The sequence below is a fragment of the Crinia signifera genome, chromosome 7 (assembly GCF_055691185.1).
Source record: "Crinia signifera chromosome 7, ASM5569118v1, whole genome shotgun sequence".
Lineage (NCBI taxonomy): Eukaryota > Metazoa > Chordata > Amphibia > Anura > Myobatrachidae > Crinia > Crinia signifera.
Window position 1 is genome coordinate 154,377,547 of NC_139223.1, and position 22,137 is coordinate 154,399,683.

Below are 22,137 nucleotides of genomic sequence, written 5' to 3' on the forward strand. Positions count from 1 at the left end.
TATATATATATATATATATGTGTGTGTGTGTTATGCATGCATGTATGTATGTATGTATGTATGTATGTATGTATGCATGCATGGAGAGAGAGAGATTCAGAATGTTAATCTGGTTACAATGCAATCCCCCCCCCCCCCCCCACACACACACACACTGACAACCTGGCACACACACACACACACACACACACACACACACACACACACACACACACACACACACACACACACACACACACACACACACACATACTGGTGGTTGCACAGAGTGACATGTGACAATATGACAGCGTGCAGGGGGCCACATGAGATGCTCCCGGCCAGGTACATTGCCCCATGAGTGTCCCTGCTCCCCTGCACTTGCACCAGTCCCAGGCCACTCACACTCTCCCCAGGGCTGCCCCCGCTATAGGCAGGCTGCATGCACAGAGAGCGAGAACCCGGCCGGCTCCCACCTTACACCCGGCTTGCTCAGTGACGTCACATCGGAAATTTACCAAAAGCCAACAGCGAGCGCTGAGCGGGCGAGAGAGGCGGCGGATTGGCCGGGGCCCGCTGACGTGCGCTGACGCTCGCTGCCTGTAGGGTGATAGCGGTGGAAGCCTGAGCCAGTCAGCCCACATAAACAAAGGCACATTGCAGGGACTGGCTCAGAGCGCTGCGAGTAGTACAGCGAGTTCCCTGCCGCCGCTGCTGCCGCTGCTGCACAGTCACACACAGGGATGTGCTCACATCTGGCCGCATAGGGAGAGACAGAGAGAGAGAGAGAGAGAGGCGCCTCTGCCCCAGCACTGCAAGTAAGTGGCCGCTCTGCCTGCTGCTGTGCCCGGGACCCGCTGCCCACTGCTACTGCTGCTGCTAGTACCGGGGATCGGGGCAAGCGGGGGAAAGTTTCATGGCCTGGATCTGGGGTTCTGTGTTCTAGGAAAGTTGTCTGGTACCTGTCATGCTGCATTCTAGATCGCTCATCCATCTGCCGGGTGCTGTGGAGGACAGCAATTATCCTGCTGCCTGACATTCTGTATATCTTCTCCAATATCTATCTATCTATCTATCTATCTATCTATCTATCTATCTATCTATCTATCTATCTATCTATCTATCTATCTATCTATAGATATATCTAGATAGATAGATATAATATGTATATCTATATATAATATGTATTTACACATACATACACACATTCATTCACATATACATACATACACACACACATACATACATACATACATACATACACACACACATACATACATACATATGCATGTGCCTGTAAGTTGCTGGGTGCCTATCAGGATGCTTGCTCTACCTCTGCCTCGAGAGTAGTTGCCCTGCTAGTAGCTGGCACAGGGGGAGGTGATACTCCGGTCTCCTAGTTACTGTACACGGGGCCATCAGCTGGAAGAGGTGATGCAGACCAATTAATATGGAACAGAGCTGGATGCCTTGGTACAACAATGCAATGCACTAATAAGCCATATTACCAGAGGTCTGTCTCTGCACAGAGGTGACAGCCACAGGAGGCGGCTTCCCTGGATACTGTCACACTACTTGATGAATTCTGCTTAGACTTGATAGAAATAATGGCTTATACATCAGCTGTGGCTTGGTGCTACTGGGTATATCTGAGATAAAGATGGTTCTATGGAGATGCTAGTATTTCCTATGATTGGGATGTATGGAAAGTGACCTGAATATTGGATGTGATGAGACTGTGTGGCATGTGCTGGGCCTTCCTCTGTCACCTGTGATAATGAGGGGTAGATGGGTGTCCTGTGTCACACTATAAATGCCTGTCTTGTTCTGCACTCATTGATTTCTCGGGCACACTTATATAAAGTGATCACCCGCTGCGATCAGTATAATGACTCACTGCATGGTGAGTATATACAGAGATGTATAGTGGCCGGGGACAGGGATTTCTCCACTGACTCATGTACACTAACATAGTTATTCAATGGTCACTGTGTGTTCTGCTACCTCTCTGACCTGGGACAGTGGCAGGAAAACTTCCAGGTGACATTCAGCTGCCAGGTGGTGGACAGGATTTAGTGGCTGCTTCCATTGATCGTGTCTTGTGTTACTGTTGCAGGGACATATGCTGGAAACGTGGCTGCTGGTGATCTGAATATTCTGTATCCTGGAGATCTGTCCCAACTAGAACTACAACACTGTCCACCTTCACTTTCATCGAAAACGCCAGCAGCCCGGCTGAAGGTTTGTACCTTTATCATTATAGAAATAAAAAGGGAGGGGGGATGTAGAGTTGGGGGACTATGGGGTGGTATAATCACCAATTTTAGGGGGTTAAAATCACGAGCTTGCCACCACTAGGACCTTTATATAGATATTTGTAAACATTCTTTAATTGTGAAGGGGGTGGGGTGGGGTGGGGGGGGGGGGCAGTGCAGTTGTGGGCATCCTATATATCTCTTCTAAAAATGGGTTCCCTCCCTTATAACTGGTTAACTGATTGTATGTAAGTTATCAAGGAATGGAGTGTAGAGGAATGATTGCACTTTACAGGAGAAATAAGCGGCCTTTGGTCGCCAGCTGTGGTGGAACTACAAGTTCCAGCAAACAGATATTGCCAGGACACGTTCTAGCTTTAGCTGGGTTGCCCATGACAGCTCCACGAGCTTGCCATGAAGTAATGACACCTGTGTGAAGTTATGAGGGTGGGTAGAACACCTTGGTGTTAATGTTCTGTTTGTTTTGGGGGTAAATGAAACAATGCTTGAGAGTTGGTAGGAGTTGCGCAGTTGAACAGTATGGGTATCTATTTAATTGTTTCATTTACAGCCATGCCATGTGTTCAGGCTCAGTATGGGTCATCGCCACAAGGAGCCAGCCCAGCTTCCCAGAGCTACAGTTACCACTCTTCAGGAGAATACAGCTCCGATTTCTTAACTCCAGAGTTTGTCAAGTTTAGCATGGACCTGACCAACACTGAAATCACTGCAACCACTTCTCTCCCCAGCTTCAGTACCTTTATGGACAACTACAACTCCAGCTACGACGTCAAGCCACCTTGCTTGTACCAAATGCCCATCTCTGGCCAGCAGTCTTCAATAAAAGTTGAAGATATTCAGATGCACAGCTACCAGCAGCACAGCCACCTGGCACCCCAGTCCGAGGAGATGATGCCACATTCGGGCTCAGTCTACTACAAACCCTCATCACCCCCAACTTCCAACACCCCAGGTTTCCCTGTCCAGCACAGTGCAATGTGGGATGACCCGGGCTCCCTCCACAGCTTCCATCAGAACTATGTAGCTACCACACACATGATTGACCAGAGGAAAGGTCCTGTGTCCAGGCTCTCCCTGTTCTCCTTCAAGCAGTCTCCTCCTGGGACACCAGTGTCTAGTTGCCAAATGAGATTCGATGGTCACCATGTTTCTATGAACCCTGAAGCGTCAGGAGCTCATCATTTGGTGGATGGACAGACTTTTGCCGTCCCTAACCCCATCAGAAAACAGGCAGCCATGGGGTTTCCTGGACTCCAACTTGGCCATGCGTCCCAACTCATTGACAGTCAGGTTCCCTCACCCCCTTCCAGAGGTTCCCCATCAAACGAGGGGCTTTGTGCGGTTTGTGGGGACAATGCTGCTTGTCAACACTATGGAGTTCGTACTTGTGAAGGGTGCAAAGGATTTTTCAAGGTGAGCAGAAGGCTTATTATCTTCTCATTGTGGTTGTCAGACTCATAAGTCACGGTTTTCATGATAACAGTGTAAATAGCCCAACATCTCCAATCGGAGTATGCAAACTGCACACATTTATCTGTAGTAGTCATACATTGGGGACAAGTAGTGACAATTACAAGTTATTCGTGATGCAGAATCCTATTGCAAGCCTGAATGCTTTTTCGGTCTGATGAAACAAATGTATATAATATTTTAAAAACATTTCTACAAAGCACATTTATTAACCGAGTGCTGGCATTGCGACTACAGGTTTTTTTTTTCTATTAAAAAAACTATATAGAAGTCAACAAAGCCTTAATTTGCTGTGCATGGTAAAACATTTCCCACTTGAAGGGAAATAAAATAGGGACAATTAGACATTGCTGCCAGTGCTTCTAGTACATATCCTCCGATTCTCATTTCTTTGCTTGTGTTTGGTTGAACATTTCTATTTGCATGTGCTACAAGCAGCCTTCCCCCCCTTTAGATATAAATTGGTTAGGACAGAGAACCGTGTCTTAGCTAACCAAGTGGAACAGAATTCCCTATGGTAAAATTAAGTGATCTCTTTATTTCAGCGTCCTGATTGAATAATCTTATCATTTGAAATAGAGACGTCTCTAAGGGATGTAAATAATATGAATGCCCACGGAATTGTATTTACCGAATGCCTTCTCCTTGCCTCCTTGGCGTAGAAAACAGAGCTAGATCCTGTCGGACAGCTCCAGTGTTAACGCTATCAATTATTCTGCTGTTACATGCAGTGCACACACATCCATAGACAATAAGCCCCAGCCGTTCACACGCATTATTCTCATCCCAGCTCATAATGAGAATGTACAAATCAGGTCTAATGCAAACGTTCTCCTTCTCTCTTTCAGCGCACGGTCCAGAAAAATGCGAAATATGTTTGTTTAGCAAATAAAAACTGTCCGGTTGACAAACGACGTAGAAATAGGTGTCAGTATTGTCGCTTCCAGAAGTGCCTTGCAGTTGGAATGGTCAAAGAAGGTACCTATATATTCATTTTCATTATATATATATATATATATATATATATATATATATATATATATATATATATATATAGACATCCAAATCCATATGGAAAAGACGGCACTTAGGAACTTAGGAGACGGTCATTATTGCATTTAAAATATGTTTATATTTGTGTGTGTTATATTATAGGTGGAATATTTTAGTGGTTACTTTTCAAACTTTTGTGTGGCAGTGGATCTGTGTGACTTTGTAAATTAGATGATCGATAGATTGAAAACCTATATATGTCATATTGCTTAGAGATCGCTGGCTAATCTCATAGGGTACTAGGTTCGGGCTTATAAATGAAAGGATTTAAAAAGTATCTATTTTTTTTTTTATTAAAGGGAATTTGTTTGCTTTGTGGTTACATGGGGCGAGTCGCAGACTGGATTGTTGTTGCAGCAGCAGAGATAGATGTGTGTGGGGAAAGAGTGGGGGAGTGGGGATGGCATTGGGGGAGAATGTGATGCCAGGGAATTTACAAGACACCAGTTCTGATGTTCATTGTATTGTTCATAAATTAGCCCAGCGCACACAGCAGGCAGACTGGGTTGAAGGGTGCCTTTGTGATGAGGCAGGGGGGCATTGTGTGCCAGGAATGTGAGTGGGAACCAAGTCCTAAACATCTTGATCTTTTCTTTTGCTTGCAGTGGTTCGCACTGACAGCTTGAAAGGTCGAAGGGGTCGCTTGCCATCCAAGCCCAAGAGTCCCCAGGAGCCGTCGCCCCCTAGCCCCCCGGTGAGTCTGATCAGTGCCCTAGTGAGAGCCCACGTCGATTCCAACCCGGCAATGAGCAGCCTGGACTATTCCAGGGTAAGTGGGAGTCTGGACTGGAAGACTCAGCAGCCTTCATTGGGCACCATAACAATTACCTTCCCCCCGATATATTTGTACCCCTTAAAACCGTCCGTTGGCAAATCGGGAATCCAACGTTTAAAGAAACATTTCTCTTGTCCTTAATAGTGTAATTGCACAACTGGTTGTGACAGCCTCGGCCTCAAACCTTTATATCAGAGCTGTAAGACAAATCGTGAACGCACATTATATTTATATCTATGATCAAATAAGCCAATGATCCCATATTCCCGCATGGTTGCTGGGATTTATCATTAAGGTCCAGACCTGGTGCCACTCTCCATAATGAGCTGACTGGCAGTGGGGGGCATCGCCAGTGACTTTTAATCGTTCTAAATAAATAAATAAATAAATAAATAACTCAGGTCCCGTTATAATAAAGGCAATTTCACGGGTTATATATTTTGTAAATAGTCATTAAGCTTTTTATGTATTTATTTTTTTATTATTTTTATTTCTGTTTTCCAGTTCCAAGCTAACCCAGAGTTCCAGATTAACGGAGACGACACCCAGCACATACAGCAGTTTTACGATCTACTGACGGGATCTATGGAGATCATCAGAGGCTGGGCAGAGAAGATCCCAGGTTTCTCTGAGTTGCACAAACAGGATCAGGACCTCCTCTTTGAGTCAGCCTTTCTGGAACTCTTCGTCTTGCGGTTAGCCTACAGGTAATTACCAAACTAAGTTTTAATTGTTATATAAGCAACCCTCTTTCAAGGTCAATTGATTTGCATTTTATTGGCTCCGCAGTAATTAGGAGTCTTTTAAACGCCCATTTATTATTCTGATACTAATTAGTTTTTGTCTTTTTTTTTTTTAATTAACTGCAGGTCTAACCCAGCTGAGGGCAAGCTCATCTTCTGTAATGGGGCAGTCTTGCACAGGTTGCAGTGTGTACGTGGCTTTGGCGAATGGATTGACTCGATTGTCGAATTCTCGTCCAATTTACAAAGCATGAACATTGACATTTCGGCGTTTTCCTGTATTGCTGCTCTGGCCATGGTTACAGGTGAGGGTCCTACTCCAAGTAAAGAACCCAATGCATGACAATTGGTTTCAGGAATTCAGAGGGGGGTGTTTGATATAAGTTAACCCACATCTATTTTTTTTTTTTTTTTTTGCAGAGAGACACGGACTGAAAGAACCAAAGCGAGTAGAGGAACTGCAAAATAAGATTGTAAACTGTCTAAAGGACCATGTTACATTCAATAACGGGGGACTAAATCGCCCAAACTACCTTTCCAAACTTTTAGGAAAACTCCCAGAGCTCCGCACGCTTTGCACGCAAGGCCTCCAACGCATTTTCTACCTAAAATTGGAGGATTTGGTACCACCGCCTGCAATCATCGATAAGCTGTTTTTGGACACATTGCCTTTTTAAAGAATGACTTTTCAACGAACTATAAAAATAAATTAAAATAACAATACCAGACTAAGGGGACTCTACCTGTGAAAATTAATGCAGTTTGGTTGCCAAATTGCCAACAGTGACTTGTGGTATCTGCCAATGTCAGAGGATGGGGCTCTTCAGGACCTTAAGACAAAGGACTCACCAATGACACTGCTATCAACTGTCCATCATCAGCTGACACCGTTCCTAAATTAGAACATCGAACTTATTGTAAAACATCTCTTAATTTACTAAGTGCATTCATGATTGATATCAGTAAATAGTTTTAAGGTGATCAATCACATCGCCCCAACACAGACTTTTTTTAAAAAAAAAAAAGGAAAAAGAAAAAAGTTTTCTGTTGTAAAAGAAAGCTGTAATATATTGTGAAATACATGTTCAGTGGATGGCATGAAGGAAAAAGGCTTGTACATGTATAAAATACAGTTTAGCTATTTTTAATCATTTTGTGCCTATTTATGAATAAATATTAAACCGATTCTACAAGCTGTGTTTGCAAAAAAAACATATGGTAAAGACTAATAAAAAAAAATATTGCATAAAAAGCATGTTTATACAGTGCTAGATCGGGAAAACCTATAGACAATTTCTTCTGCGGTAATGTCTATATTATATAAATAGTATTCAGACACTATGTAGTCTGCTAGATTTTATAAAGACTGGTGGTTATTCGAGCTTAAAAAAAAAAGAAAAGAAAAGAAAAAAAAAGAAACGTTTTCCGACCTGTAAAATAAGTAGGCACAAGTATTACAATAAACTGACCATTGCAAAAGGACACATATGTGTTTGTAACACCGTCCAACATTCCTTGTTTGTAAGTGTTGTATGTACTGTTGATGTTAATACAAAATTTATACAGTACCTTAGTTTATTTTTGTTGTCTAAGGCTAAATTAAACTTGCATGCAACAGCTATCGAACGGTTTCCAGGGACATCAAGGCAAACCCCAATGGAAATTACTGAGCACTTTGATTTTTTTTTTATTGTCTCAAAAATTGTCAGTTAATATATTATTTCATGTTTGAAAGTAAAATTTGTAATACTGCCAGCCGTTCTAGTACGTTTCTTTTGTGTTACAGCGCATTGCAAATTCAGGGTCCACAAACCCAGCCGTCTATGTTTTTGTTCATTTATATATTTATTTTTGTACAAACATTACAACGATATGCGGGACATTCAGAAATTCAAGAGATTGACATTTACAAGATTTTGTGCAAACTGACAAGTCTGTACAGGTGTACTTACCTGGTCGGGAAGGAATAAAACATATGGTGGTAACTTGTATGGATAATGGTGATCGGTTAGTATAAGCATCAGAATTAATTTAATATAAAAAAGTGATTTGATTGAAACCCTTTCATACTTTTTTATTGCGCTCAATTTTAATATCATCGTCCCATTGTCTGTTTTGGCAATAGAAATCCAAGGTCAGGAACTTTTGAAATCAGTATTCAGCATTTTGGAATATATAATTTCCAAAATGCTGAAAGGTGATTTTAAAAGTATAGATAGATAGAGAGAGAGAGAGAGAGAGAGAGAGAGAGAGAGAGAGAGAGAGAGAGAGAGAGGCTTTTAAAATGTGACTATTTAATAATTGTTACCTTCATACCTACATTAAATGACACATATTTTTAAAGGCAGAAGCAACAGAGGCAATTCATTTTTTATCCTACATCGATTCACTGAATAATGCTTGCTATACAATTACAGCACTAATATATGCTCTTAAAATACCAATATATATATAGTAGGGTTCTCTAAAAAGCCAGTACAGTATATTGTGTGCGGAATAGTTCTTCATTTGATAAGTAGACTAGACACTCACTTGCTGAGGGCGTTCTTTAATAGAATAAAATGCACTTGAGAGCTGCCTTTGGATACAGGGCGCTTATTGTATGAGGCTTATCACACAAATAAACAGTACCAAGATTGGGAAATAATCTCTTCCACCGTTATCAGTATCAGATTTTTATCAAAATAGAATTTTACTGACATCTAAAGGGAAATTCTAAAACGGATTTTCAAGGTGCATGGAAGGTACATTTTAATCTTTCATAAAAATAAGATAGTTATTTAATTACATTTGTTTGAATTTTTTTTTTAATGGGGAGTCTCCAATTCTGAATGAATCAACACAAATACTACATATTTATCCAGATTCATTCCTCCTGTACCACATGGACGATCCCCTATCGTTTTTTCTTTTATTTATTTTTTAATCATAACTACTTGCCTGCGATCTAAGAAATGGAATTGTTATTTTTTTTCTAAAGTCATCGATGAAGATGGTATTTGCATGGGTTAATTGTACAGTTCCTGTGCCCAGAACAATGTTCCAGGAAACAGTGCTGGTGAACAGGCTACAGCACAGAGAACCTTGTAGTACCTGCAGTAAGGATAAATCGGATGGGAAATTGTTCTATTCCATTACCTGAGCCTATTAAATGTCATTTTTTTATTTTCTCATTTGTGCTATATTACATTTGTCTTATCGACCCCCCTCTGTTTCCTTTAGCTTATCCCTTTCTTTTGCCTCTCTCTTTTCTACAACACTGATCCCACTTCTATTTAGAATGAGAAAATCAATAGTAGTGATTTAGTACAAATATTTAGCTGCATTTTCCCGGCACCTATCAGTAATGTTTAAGGGTTTCATTTCGCCACTAATCCCTTTTGAATATACGTATAGTAAACAGAATGAATCATTTCATCCCAAGATTAAAGTTCTCTCCCTTTCTGTAGTTTGACAGCATCAATAACCTTTTGCATGGGGCTAATAACATTTATTAACTTGCAAAGCTCCTAATGTTAAAATTCAACCAATAGTCTCCTAAAAATGATTACATTAATATTGCGACTGGCTTTGAATTTTTTTTGCGAATGACTTTGCACACTGTTAAAATTCGTTAGTTTGAAAAAGTTTGTGGTTTCAGCGACGTGCGTCAGGCAAAACGCATCCTATTCTAGCTACAGTATATAAAAATTGCACCAAGGTTATGCAGTTAGCGCAATCACAAAAATACTGCCCACAATATATACAAGCCCAACAATCACATTTTTGGAAGACAATTTGCTCCAGTGTTTGATGCAAACGCGAAAAAGTTTCGCAGTAAAGTTGGGAAACATGATATATAATATTCCCGAATTTATTTGGTGTACGAGTCCCCCACTTTACAGTATATTTGGTGTCTGACGTGTTAGTAGGACAATTGCTTATATTATTAAGTAAAACATTTCCATTTCCCGTTATTATTAAGTATTATTAAGTAAAACATTTGTCCATAACCCATCTATACAGCAACAGGATGAGTATAGATTAAGGACAGTTGTCCCTTTGTTTGTATTAAACCAATATTTCTAATACCTACGAAGTGTGTGACTTCCAGGTGAGTTCACTAATGTTGTATAAAGAAATGCACTGGTTCTTTCATTTAACCCATTCTGATCCGTTCGTTCCGAACCTTTATTCTTTTAAATAGTTAAACTTGCAATCGGCTATGGCTGGCGTTCTCTGATCTGGCAGGCTGGAATATACAATTGCTTAGTCTGAGATACTCTGCAAATCATTTTTCTTATCAAACAAATACATTAAAATACATGAAAAAGTAAATACTATCTATCACAGTAGCATATTACTTTATGCAGCAGCTAATATATATATATATATATATATATATATATATATATATATATATATATATATATATATATATATATATATATATATATATATATATATACAGAGCAGACGCTATTTTTTTCCTTCTACACTGTTCAATGCAGAACTGGTGGCTTTCCAGCTGTCAAGGAACTAAAACTCTCAGCATGCCTTGCCACTACTAGCAAAGCATGCTGGCACCTGTAGTTCCCCACCAGCTGGAGAGCAGACACTGGTTGCCTGTCGCTGCTGCTGCTGCGTGGATTTAGCTGTCTAATGTTCTAGCTGGATTATTCTCCATGCTACTTATGTTCTGCTAACGCATTGTGCGAGCGTTTAAGGATAGCAAGGAGGGTGCTGAGCGTGTGCTACAATTGTAATGACAGTGTGAAACTGAGAGTGACAATGGATCACCTTATTGCTAAGATACAGGACTATTGTTTGCAGTCCTGTTGAATTGTATTGTGATGGATATTGCTGGTGATTGGTTCAGAGGGAGCTCACTGGTCCTTTTTACCAGGTAACTTTATGTCAGTGCACTGCAGGCACCTTAACACAGACTGTCAGCATGTCAGAGCCAGGCTGCATCCACTGCAGTCTATCTTTAGCACTGGAAGTATACACTATTGGGAAGAATGAGCTCTGTACTATACAGTGGGATGAATCCAGCAGACTAGCAGGCAAAGCAGTACCAGCATTCACACAGGGTAGAACATTTCCACACCCGAGTTATTCACTAACAGTGCAAATTTGATACTAATACCCATCAGCAAATAGCAGCTTAGTGCAAGTTCTATAGTTAAAGCTAATGACTGATTAGCAGCCAAGACTTGCTGCACATTTGTGCATTATTTAGTAAATGGTTTATTGAGGACAATCTGGCGGTACAGCTGTTTAGTAGACTGACAAAGTGACTTTCTGTTCCAGATCACGTTTATTACAGTTATTAACTCTTTCACTCGCTATAAAGTCTAAAGCAGAGAAGTCAAATATACGGATAGACCAATATCCAAAGTGTTTTGTCATGTCTACACAGGTGGAAGTGGTTGGTTCTCTGGTTGTATGTTAGCACAATAGTGCTGCTTGCTTATTATTTATATACACACACACACACACACACACACACACACACACACACACACACACACACACACACACACACATTGTGTTAGTGGTATTTGCACCAGGGAAATATAGTTGTCACTGTCCTTGTGACATCATAACTGAGTCAGTATGGGTTTGGGGTCTGCTACCTAGAAAGTTGTCTACTACACCATATATTGTACTCTGATTGGACTGTTTGGTGCATTTGCATAACCATGCAGGTTTCATGCACCAATTTGAACTACTATAGCAGAAACAATTATACATGTAAGATAAAGTCAAGAATATGGGTAATGTTGACATTATCCATACAATACTTGATGAGCCATACAATGTTCTCCCAAAAAACTGAAAAACATAATCAATATAATTAATTCTGATACGTTTGATGTTGGATCCCCCTCCCCTGTCTATACTGTATGTGGCATGCATGATATTTGCTGATTTTGGACTTACTGGAGATAAAATGAATAAATAAATAAATGGATCATTCTCCCCAAGCAGGCACATACACACTGCCTGCCAGCTCCCACATAATGGGGGTGATTCAGGTTCATCCGCAACGCACATTTGGTTTGCTATTGGGCAAACCCATGTGCATTGCAGGTGGGGCAGATGTAACATGCGTTAGATTTGGGTGAGTTATTTTGTTTCTGTGCAGGTTAAATACTGGCTGATTTATTTTTACACTGTAATATAGATTTTAGTTTGAAGTACAAACCCCACCCAAATCTAATTCTCTCTGCACATGTTACATCAGCACCACCAGCAATGCAGCATGGTTTTGTGAACTGAATTAGAAGACACTTTGCATCAAGCAATTCTATAGCAAATACTTTAGAATAGAATAGAATCAACTTTATTTTACATGTATGCTTGCGCACACTAGGAATTTTTTGTGGATGACAGTGCAGCCTCAAGCGGGGGAGTAGGGGAGGAGGGAGTCAAAACATAAAAGTTTGATCCAATAAAAAAATGACTAGGGCTTCCCTTTAAACTTGTGTCATAGTATATACTTTTGTTACATGAGCTGACATTCTCATAACTATAATAATAATCTATGTTACAGCTAAGATACTCCTTTTAGCCTTACACTGGCAAAGCATTCTGGGGGCATTTGTTCAGCAACAAGTAAAGGCCCATACACACTAGAAGATTATCTTTCCAATCTGGCTGGAATAAAAATCTGGAAATTTTTGGGAACAAAATTGACAAAAAAGTTATTTTATAAAAAGCAGTAATCATAAATTGATTTAACTAATTTGTCTGTAGCACCATTTTTTGTCTATTTTCCATGTTTAGGAGCAAATGGTCAATTCATACCTCCCAACATAACCCTCTCCAAGAGTGGCACAATGCTCTGTTCCTGGACTTCCCTCTTAATTTTTGATTGCCATCGCCCCCCCTTCATCACTTAAAAAAATAATAATAATAATAATAATAATAATAATAAAACAACAAAAATGTGTATACGTTTTTAATGTAATACAGGCCACTCAGTGCCCACTGGTCCCTACACAGAGCCAGGCGCTATAAGAGATGGTCTGGCTGTTTCTTGTGCACATGTCCAAATTGTTTTAAACAAAACGGTTTACACTAATACTGCTTTCACGTCGCAAAACTCAGGATCGCACCGGGACTTTGAAACAGTCCATTTCCAATGCAACCCTGCATCTTGCTCTCTGGCCCCTTCAGCGAACCGAAAATTTTGCCAGTTTGCTGATGTCATGCAGGAGCAAGGCGGAGCATCTTCGAGGGCGGGGGTAGCGGTTGGAGCTGACGTTGCTCCAAGCACTGCTTCATCCACTGCACAGCAACCTGGCAACGAACCAGTAAGAACCCTGCTTTTTTGCTGGTTCGTATTGCCGGGTTGATCTTGGTTTGCTGGACCCAGTAAGCCCTTTCAGATCGCACCTATTACCGAGTCGAACCGTCAACAAACCGGCATGATCCCGGTAATTAGGTGTGAACTAGAACGGGTATAAATGTCAAACCAGAACTAGCCCTGCCCCAGCACCAGTTCTGTCGGTGGTCAAAGACCTGTATCCAGAAATGAATTGCTAATGAGTCTACTATTTACACTATGGAATATCTCTGAGGTGCTGTTAAGAAAGAGCATTCAAGAAAAAGATCCTGTGTTCTTTTGGCTTTATATGGTCACTGATGTACTGATAAAATCTGTCCTCAGAATGGCTGAACAATGAAGTCAGTTGCAGTATGGTTCATGTTAATTGTTCAGTGACTGGATTCACAGTGCAGCAACTGAATACATAGTGGTATGCTTACATGGATGCACATATGCTTGGTTTATTTATATGACAGTTGCTTTTATTTAAATGTACCCCCTCTAAACTGGGGATGTTTATACCGCTTTGCTGTTCTCTTAACATCAAGCTTTTGTTATCTGTAATATTATTATGTAATATACAGCCATAAGGTAATTAAATCTAAGGCTTGAATTGCTCTATAAGCGCAATACTCAGATGGAAAGAGAAACAGAGATGTTGAATAGAAGCGGAACCTGCACCAGCCTGTGACCTGACAAGACCCCAATGAATTTTATAGCCTCGGGTGCTTTGTCAAGGCTTTCTGTTCCAATGCATACATTTATGTAATATGCAACTGAGTATGTCGTCCACAATCTGTAAAACCATTTTCCTTGAAGAAAGAGTTTTGCGGATCTGGAAATAACGTGACAATAGCACAGATTTTCAGCTTCAAATTGTATCATGAATTTGCTGTAGCCAAGGAAATTGGATTATGTGTTCAGTTTGATTTAAGAAAAAAAAAAGGTGAATAGTTTCCAAACACAGCTGCCGACTCATCATGGTCAATAAGCTCCTTCACGTGGGGGTAATAAGCCTGTGTGTGGTTACTGCTGTATTGCTGTACTGTGTGTCACTAACGCAGTCTTCAGGCCAGACCTTTGTGGCCCACCTTTGCCTTATGCCCCTCCATGATTCTTACCTAAAATATGTGGATAATCCATGATAATATTAATGCCGGTTTATGATGTGTTGGATATAAAGTGCTGGTTCTTGTGTATTATCACGGCGCCCAAGTTTCTTAGGTACGGCACCGTAGGAAAATCGCATCGCATGGGCCATTTTAACGGCCATGCGATCCGATTTTCCTATGTAATTTACTCACTGCTCTCTTAGCCCGGGGGATCACATTGCATCGCTTCGCACCTCCCACATATATAGGGTGTACGATGCCATTACATTACCTATACAATTATATCATTGTATGACATACAATGAGGTTTTAGGCACCCCCCCACTATCCACGCCACCCCGAAGTGTGGCGAGTGGCAGTGTAATGCGTCCTCCAACCTTTTCATACCCCTACTATCCACGTCGGCCTGGAGTTGATTTTATATAGTGTGGGATTACTTTACATGTATTCCGCGTCCCGTTGCGGGGCTTGCTGCGCTCGCCACGCTTCGGGCTCGGTGGCTCTCTGTGCTCACCACACTATATAAACTCAACTCCATGCCGACGTGGATAGTAGGGGTATGGAAAGGTCGGAGGGCGCGTTCCGCCGCCGCTCACCACGCTTCGGGGTGGTGTGGATAGCGGGGGGGGGGGGGGGATGCCTAAAACCTCATTGGATGGCATTATTGTATACCTAATGTACACCCTATACAATATAAATAAAACAGCACTGAATACATTACATAGAAAAATCGGATCACATCGCATCGGATGGCCCTTACAATGGCCCATGCGATGCGATTCCCCTACGCAGAATAGCCCACTAATCAAATAGCTTAATGGGCGCCGTGATAATACACAAGTACCAAAGGGCATTATCTTTGCACATGCAACTATTTGTCCCCTGAGATAGCAGGGATCTGATAGATAGTGTTGCCTGTCACTGATAGGCCCGGAGTAGCTGCCACCCGTTCTGCCCATCTTTGACATCTCAAGGAAAATAGTGCCCTTAGTCCTCAGAGAGCGTAATAAGCAGCTTTGCACCATGTGACTGCTAATAAACCATAAGACATCTGAAGTTCCAGAATACGATCTCGCCAGCATTCTATGATTTCTGAATTCATTTCTGCACAGAGCATAAGAGACCTATCGTTTATGTCAGGAAGAACAAAGTGGCATGCAGTGTGGCCAGGCAGTTAACCTAGTCAGGCAAATATAGAGAGGGTGTATTCAGGGGCAGTTTAAAGGTGCCCATACACTTGTCCGATTTGGGCCGATTTAGAGAAATCAGGTCGGACCTGCGCCTTGGCTCCCGGCGGCGGGGAGCAGGTGCCCATACACTTGTCCGATTTGGGCCGATTTAGAGAAATCAGGTCGGACCTGCGCCTTACCTCCCGGCGGCGGGGAGCAGGGTCGCATGCGATCCTGCCGCCCGGGAAGGTCCTGGGCAGCTGAAGGGGGTCGGATGGTGTATACAGTGCTGCAATATATCGCAGTAGTGTATGTGCACCATAAGAGTGGAGATTGCCTATGTGCAGACTCCGTGTGGGCTCCTCCCTGTTAAGGCACCCATACACTATGCGATTTGGGCCCGATTTCACCCTAATTGTCAGAGTTGCATGGCAGCCATTCTTTTTGGCAGATATTGTGTTTTATTGCGGAGTGCACATATCAGAGTCAGGCAGAATTAAAAGGAAAATGGGCCTGGGGCTGAAAATTATTATGAGCCTAATGTTAGTAGAGGAGGCATGACCAGTGCTGTGTGAGTGTGGCCAGTACTATGTGTGTGTGATCAGGGCTGTGTGGGTGTAGCTTATGCTGTGTGAGTATGACCTATACTGTGTGGGTGTGACCAGTGCTGTATGGTTGTTGCCAGTACTGTGTGGGTGTGACCAGTGCTGTGTAGGTGTAGCCAGTACTGTGTGGGTGTGACCAGTGCTGTGTGGGTGTGACCAGTACTGTGTGGGTGTGACCAATGCTGTGTGGGTGTGGCCAGTGCTGTGTGGGTTTTCACCAGTACTATGTGGGTGTGACCAGTGCTGTGTGGGTGTGGACATAACTGTTTTGGTGTGACCAGTTCTGTGTGGGTGCGACCAGTACTGTTTGGGTGTGGCCAGTGCTGTGTGGGTGTGGCCAGTGCTGTGTGGGTTTTCACCAGTATTATGTGGGTGTGACCAGTGCTGTATGGGTGTGGACATAACTGTTTTGGTGTGACCAGTTCTGTGTGGGTGTGACCAGTACTGTTTGGGTGTGACCAGTTCTGTGTGGGTGTGGCCAGTTCTGTGTGGGTGTGGCCAGTACTGTGTGGGTTTGGCCAGTACCATGTAGGCATATACACCTTCATATTTATTAGGCTAAATGTCCTTCCAAATTAGTAAAAGTACAACAATGTGCACAATTTTCAAAGGAAAATAGATATTACCTTTTAATACCTGACTGGTGGTAACCCATGTGGCCAGCTGGGTGCCATTATAATGGCTCTGGCATCTTATTTCCCACAGCTACGCAGAGCAACCATTCGCAAGGTTAATTATCAAATTATTTCCAATATCTACATCTCCAATACATACTGAATCCCAGCTGCGATGGCATGAATCCATGGCTGAAGCAGTCCCTCAGCTCTGTATATACAGTGTGGACTTGCATGTATTTTACATCCAACCCATCTAAAGGGGTACATTTACTAAGAAGGGAGTCCTATATAGATGGGATGTTGCCCATAGCAACCAATCAGATACTACTTCTTATTTATTTAGCACCTTCGAAATCATCGATGGTTCGTGGCCGATGCCGAATGCTTTTGCCATCGATGGAGGAGAACCAGATGGTTTCCCTCCATCGATGGAACAGCAAAACGATGTTTTGCTGTTTTTTTTTCTCAAAGTGCCGGAACACGGAGCATAGCTCCGCCCCTGACACCCGCGAAGCCCCGCCCCAGTGTTTTGATTGGCCCACAGGCCAATCAAACACAATGGATGACCATCGATATGTAAAAATATCGATGGCCATCCATTGCATAGTTTAGCACTATCGATGGCCAGTTGCTGAATTGCCATCAATGGCAACCATCGATGGCAATGGTAACGATGGCCATCCCTACCTTCTATAAGATAATAGATTGAAACTGATTGGTTGTTAACGGCAACATCTCAGGTTCAATAGAACTCTCATCCCATCTAAATGTAATCCTGATTGTCAATATATGGGTCTGCTTTACCAGATGATTATGCTACTTACAGTCAATAAGGGTGAAATGTAATAGGACGAGAGATTCAGGAAGTGAGAGATATGGTAAGAAATCTCCAGTTTGTGTAAAGTGGCAATCATTTACACGGCAAAGCCAGTTTCTGAATCTCTCATCCTATGAAATTTCCCCCAGTATCTTTTCTTGCCCCACATACAGTACTTGCAGTTTGTTAACTAGAAAAGTATGACTAGTAAAAGGTAAAGGGTTACATTTGGACTGCACATTTCATGCATCACATTTAACATCTTTTGTGTAGGTGAACATAAATTTGTGCATTGGGGTGTGAAATGAATACGAAAACTGTAGCATTGAAAGATTAGGCAGACGATCGGCCTATACCAGGCATTCCCAACCTCAGTCCACTCCTCAAGGCACAATGAAAGTGCGTACACACTAGCTGACATATCAGCCATTCAATTGAGCGGTTGATATATTGCTGGAACCATCGGCAAGTGTGTAACAGGGATATGTCTGTGAATGGTGTTGTTTATAGCCATATTGCATTGTTTTTCAATAGATCTGCAGATATATTTGCTAGTGTGTTTCCATGCAGGTGCTCCTTTAGGGCTTGGATCCTGGAGGCAGACATCTCCATTGCCTCTGGGTTCTACACCCCTGGGCAATACTTTTAATAGGAAAACACAGGTTGTTTTGTTAGTAAAACCATAGCCATTAAAATTTTGGACTTTTAGAAACCACTTCTTGGCAAATAAACCCCACATACTGAGAACTATCCTGACAGTTATACTACAGCAGGGATGGTCAAGCGGTCGAAAGCGATCTACCGGTTGATCGCCTAGCTTCCGCGAACAAGAGCTCTTATTTCCTATGTAAAATGATCTGCTGAAGCCTCTGAGATCTCAGAGGCTTCAGCGTTTCCAGTGATGCAGTGCGCAGGTGACATCATGAAGTCGCCCGCACACAGCATCTGAGGAGCCTGTGGTATGGTGATGCGTCAGCGGGCTGGGGAGAGCAGCGCGTGGTAGCAGCAGGTCGGGGGAGAGCAGCACACGGCAGAAGCGGCCCGGGGAGAGCAGCATGCGGCAGCAGCAGCCAGGGAGATCCACTTCAGTGAGAGCGCTCAGTCACAATGAAGTGTCAGCGGGAGGCTCAGCGGCAGCACCAACAGCTGAGATCCTGACAGCTGCAAAGCACAGTAAAGGCCCATACACACTAGACGATTTTCAGCTGAAAATCGCCCAGTGTGTATACCCCAGCGATGGCAAACTAGCGATGTTGTGCGTTCCCGCTTCATCGCTAGCAAAGTGAGCCATCGGCTGGTTTTACCAGAACATCTAGCAATGGTGGCTGGTTTTTCAGCCATCATCGCTAAATGTGTATGCAGCAGGGGCTGAAAGATGTGATACTTTCAGCCCGGCTTACCGCCTGCTCCCTCCCCCTGCTCATACTCACCCCGCCTTGCTCTCACGCCACCCGGCTCACATGCTGCACTCCTATGCATATATATATATATATATATATATACTCCACGTTTGGCCGGCACTCATATAGCCTCAGCGTTTTACTTGCCCGGTGCCCTCCGATAGATCCCCGTCAGCATGGCGGGTACATATGTAAGTCATACATGCACGGCGGCACTCTCAGTCAGAATAATGACAATGACTGAGAGTGCCGCCGTGCATGTATGACTTATATATATATATATATATATATATATATATACATTTGTTATAATTTTTTCTATTATTATTATTATTATTATTTTTTTTAAGGGGTCACAAATCTCTATTGCAGGCAGCAATTGGGATGAACGTACACTTGTGAAGACACCCCCTCCCACCACATAACAGAATTCCGTGTGGCAAAATGTGAATTTCGGGCACATTCCCTGTGTCAGAATGTGAATTTTAGCTCATTCCTTGTGACAAAATGTGAATTTAGGGCACATTCAATGAGTAAGAATGTGACTTTCGATCTCATTCCCTGTGTCAGAATGTGAATTTCGGGCACATTCCCTGTGTCAGAATGTGAATTTCGGGCACATTCCCTGTGTCAGAATGTTAAATTTTGGCTCAAAACTTGTGTCCTAATGTGAATTTTGGCCTATTCTGTGTGGCATAATGTGTAAGGGGCGTATTGCACTGGGAAGGGAATATTTTTTGCACATGGGGAAAATCCTGTAAGTAAATGTACAAAAATAAGATCCCAGGTTACTAAAGTCCGGCCACCCCTGTACTGCAGCATACAAAACCCAACAGGATAAACCATAGAATTTGATTTATTGGTCCATAAGTCTCTTCAGTCCTCAGTAGACCACTAGTGGTGCTTCATGGCCCAGACAAGACTAATTTCTATCAATGAGACAGATACATTTAATTTCTATAGACTTGGTCCATATTATTAGAACTAAAATATAGAATCCTATACACTGATTCCAGAAATCTTGCCTTCCAACATCCTCTCCACCTAGTTGTCTCTTGAAGAATTATGGTCTTAGTCCTCATTGGGGCGATACAGTTAGACTTGGGTTGATTTGTGCAGTCTGTTCCTTTGGGTAAAGTACCCAGAACTATTCAATTACAGAAGTTAATGATCATTTCTGCTCACACCTTTGGAGAGCTGCCATTATCTCCAGAAAACACGTACAGAATGTAGGCAGAATCCAGGAAAAATATACTGAAATTACTTATCATTGCGTATCCCGGCATTAGAAATTAATTTTTTGGGGCAATTTTTTACAAACCTGCTGTACCATTGAAGAGTAATTAGTAAAAGTGATGGCTTACGCTTAATTACTGTACATGCATGGCCATCGGCAGGGACAGAATGGAGCTGTCTACCAGCCCTGTCATAATAAGCGGGCATGGTCACGACACCCAGTGGCATGCCATGAGTGACGGGGCCTGGCCTCGCGGCATACCCCATATACATGTACGCTGTGCAGCCAAGCAGAGCGCTGGGTTCTCTGCAAGCCCCTGCCTGTATGAGTTGAGCAGCCAAGCAGAGTGAGTGGCTAGACCGATCCATCAGTCCTTCTGGTATTTGCCACAAGTATCAGTTGGGCAGTATGTCCCTTGGCATTGGGCTTTGGAGTGGTTGGAAGATAAATAAATTCCTATGATGTTGACCCTTTTATTTCCCACACTTAGCCTAACCAAGATCATGTAGGCATTTCTGGGTGGCAAATGGGCATCCATCGTGAAGACAGAGCACCTCTTTCTCTTGGACTTTCCATGGGAGCGTATCACAATGTCAATGCTTCGTTAAAGTTTTTTGGACGCAGTTAGGACACCTGTTTCATACAGATCTCTTACACTAAGCACATGCTGGTGCATGCCAGATACTAGTAATAACAGCTGTTGAACCCACACAGAAAAAAACACAACCAAACAGTGCGCAGAGAGACCAGGGCGCAGGAAATCAAACTAATACGCACATAGATGGACACAAATGCATATTTTTTTGTAGACATGCCTGTGTCCAATTCAGAATTAGGCCTTTAATGTGCTTAACCAATATTTGAACTTTTTATGTAATAGTCAAAAAAGTTACAATTATACTGTAGATTTGATATTTGTAATAAAGTCGGTCATTAAATATTTGTCATATTAAATAAATATTTTAAAAAAATATTGCATATAAAATGTTAGAGATAAATATGTAAAGTTAGTAATGTAGGTGTAATCTAATGTAATCTACGTTCTTGCACTGTGAGCCATAACCAATGGAGAGGAAGCAGTCGGCTCATCGATAATCACAATGTTGACAAGCAGAATGTGGACCCTGCTCCGTTAAGTTCACAATTGCAAAAGCATGAGATGAAGAATTACAGTTATTGGGTGAGAGCAGCAATTGGAACATGGAAAGCTGGGGCTAGACTAGATACAGAAGCGTATAACACAAAGGGCCTTATTTAGATCTGAGCTCAGTACAATTTTTTTGGGAAAATGGGCAAAACCATGTGCACTGCAGGTGGGGCAGATGAAACCTGTGCAGAGAGAGTTAAATTTGGGTGGGGTGTGCTGAAACTGAAATCTAAATTGCAGTGTAAAAAAAATGCAGCCAGTATTTACCCTGCACAGAAACAAAATAACTCACACAGATCTATCTCTCTCTATACATGTTATATTTGCACCACCTGCAGTGCACATGGTTTTGCCCATTTCCCAAACAAATTTGTACTGAGCTCAGATCTGAATAAGGCCCTTAGTACGTGTTTTGCAGAGAC

The 22,137-nt window shown here is 42.2% G+C and overlaps 1 protein-coding gene across 3 annotated transcripts; it reads left to right on the plus strand.

The window, feature by feature from the left end:
• Positions 1-607: 607 nt before the first annotated feature.
• NR4A2 (nuclear receptor subfamily 4 group A member 2) lies at positions 608-8,051 on the plus strand. Of its 3 annotated transcripts, none has more exons than XM_083154028.1 (8): positions 608-797; positions 2,096-2,220; positions 2,806-3,668; positions 4,574-4,703; positions 5,384-5,472; positions 6,058-6,260; positions 6,423-6,601; positions 6,717-8,051. In XM_083154028.1, the coding sequence occupies exons 3-8, from the start codon at positions 2,808-2,810 to the stop codon at positions 6,971-6,973; spliced, it is 1,719 nt and encodes a 572-aa protein (XP_083010154.1). In that variant the 5' UTR covers positions 608-797; positions 2,096-2,220; positions 2,806-2,807; the 3' UTR covers positions 6,974-8,051. The 3 variants fall into 3 exon arrangements, with proteins under 3 accessions (XP_083010154.1, XP_083010155.1, XP_083010153.1); XM_083154029.1 differs by having other exon boundaries at positions 2,984-3,668; positions 5,384-5,547; XM_083154027.1 differs by having other exon boundaries at positions 609-797; positions 5,384-5,547.
• Positions 8,052-22,137: the final 14,086 nt, after the last annotated feature.